General features: G+C 40.0%; 1 protein-coding gene across 1 annotated transcript; it reads left to right on the top strand.

Annotated features, from left to right (window-relative positions):
- The first annotated feature begins 278 nt into the window (after window positions 1-278).
- On the top strand, window positions 279-1,790 carry LOC135118212 (uncharacterized). Its single transcript, XM_064039508.1, has 2 exons — window positions 279-501; window positions 760-1,790. Exon 2 carries the CDS (start codon window positions 768-770, stop codon window positions 1,773-1,775), a length of 1,008 nt encoding a protein of 335 aa, XP_063895578.1. The 5' UTR covers window positions 279-501; window positions 760-767; the 3' UTR covers window positions 1,776-1,790.

Here is a 1,790-nt window from a genome sequence, read left to right as displayed (position 1 = left end):
TGCTATGAAAGCATTTCTGATACTCTGAGCAGCGTCACAAATTAAAACTTTAGGTTGCATCACGTGATTAAATAAAGACCAAACCTTTTCTTTAAGGCCGTCAAAAATCATTTGAAAATCTTCTTGACGTTCATTAGTGGACACACCAAGACAAAGTGGGTGAAACTTACGGTTCTTATCAGTAGTACCAAGAACTAAAACGGGGAACCCTTGCCATATGAGTTTATATGTGGCGTCTATGTGCAGTACGTCCGTGGAACCAACTATGTTAGAAGGGGGGGCATGACGGGGACGCGAGGTAAGACGGGGTCACGCACACATACAAGAAACTAGACTCTTGCGAACAGAAAGCAATAACCCAATAGGAAGCCATACTCGATCAACCGTCAGTGCGACAGAAACAGTGAGTGGGAGTGCACGCGTTTTTTGTTTACAAACGAAAATCACGTTGAGTGTCTCGTCGATCTAATTTTACGCAGTTAAAAACGTCTTTACTGTAAGGTAATTATGACTACCCAATTTATGTCTTTTCTCGTATATGGTTGTTAGTGTTGTTTACTTTGTTGTGGTATAGTTAGACAAAAGTTCAGTTAATATTTTTTTTTCGAGAAATTTATTTTTTCTAAATCAGCCTTTGGGGTAAGACGGGTATTGGGTATGAGGTAAGATGGGGTATAGGGGCAACATGGTGAAGTGGGTCTTCGTTTAGGTATCTATGTTTATAAATAGGTACGTGCCTAATACGATTGTACTTTTCAGGTAAAACAATGGTACGTTCATACAAGAAAAAAACTAAAAGAGGAGAGTGGTCAACAATTTCTATGAAAACAGCTATAGATAAAGTATTAAGTAAAGAAATGGGCTACAGAAAAGCCGCTTCTGAATACGGAGTGCCTCAGACTACTTTGGAGCGATATGTTAAGAAAATGAAGGAAGATGGTGAAGTTACAATTGGTGTACCTTTGGGCCCTAAAAAACCTATTTTTACAACAAAAGAAGAAGACGAGATTGTGGCATATCTAAAACATATGGAAGAACGTCTTTTTGGGCTGACAACTCTCGATCTGAGACGTCTAGCATATCAACTGGCTGTGAGAAATGGTAAGGCGCACAATTTTAATACTGACAAGCAGATGGCAGGGGTTGATTGGCTCAAAGGTTTCTTAAGGCGTCATCCAGATTTATCCATTCGTAAGCCCGAAGCTACTTCAGCAGCTAGAGCAATGGGGTTTAATAAAGTGGCCGTTAGTAAATTCTACCAGTTGCTCGGAGAGATTTATGACAAGCATAAATTAACTCCTGACAAAATATATAATTGTGACGAAACTGGTATCTCCGTTGTATCTAAAACCAAGAGCAAAATATTGGCCATGAAAGGACGAAAACAAGTAGGCTCGTTATCATCTGCAGATCGCGGCCAGACTATTACAGTAGAAATATGTTTTAACGCTGCTGGAACCTACATGCCTCCACTGATGATTTTTCCGAGACAACGAATGAAACCAGAATTGTTAGATCACGCCCCACCAGGTACTGAAGGTGTTTGCAATGCTCGAGGCTGGATAACTACCGAAATATTTTTGACTTGGTTCAAAAAGTTTATCAGATTCTCCGGAGCTACTCCTACTAATCATGTGTTGCTGCTTCTAGATGGGCATGTAAGTCACACTCAAAATTTGGAAGTAATTGATCTGGCACGTAAAATGGAGTTATTATACTTTGCTTTCCACCTCACTGCACACATAAAATGCAGCCAGCAGATGTTGCATTTATGAGGCCACTCAGTACAT

This window comes from Helicoverpa armigera, chromosome 19, assembly GCF_030705265.1.
Source record: "Helicoverpa armigera isolate CAAS_96S chromosome 19, ASM3070526v1, whole genome shotgun sequence".
NCBI lineage: Eukaryota > Metazoa > Arthropoda > Insecta > Lepidoptera > Noctuidae > Helicoverpa > Helicoverpa armigera.
This window is presented reverse-complemented; position numbering and strand designations above follow the sequence as displayed.

Bases quoted from the DNA above. Each gene is read 5' to 3' on its own strand.
- LOC135118212 (XM_064039508.1), top strand. From the start codon at position 768: ATGGTACGTTCATACAAGAAAAAAACTAAAAGAGGAGAGTGGTCAACA.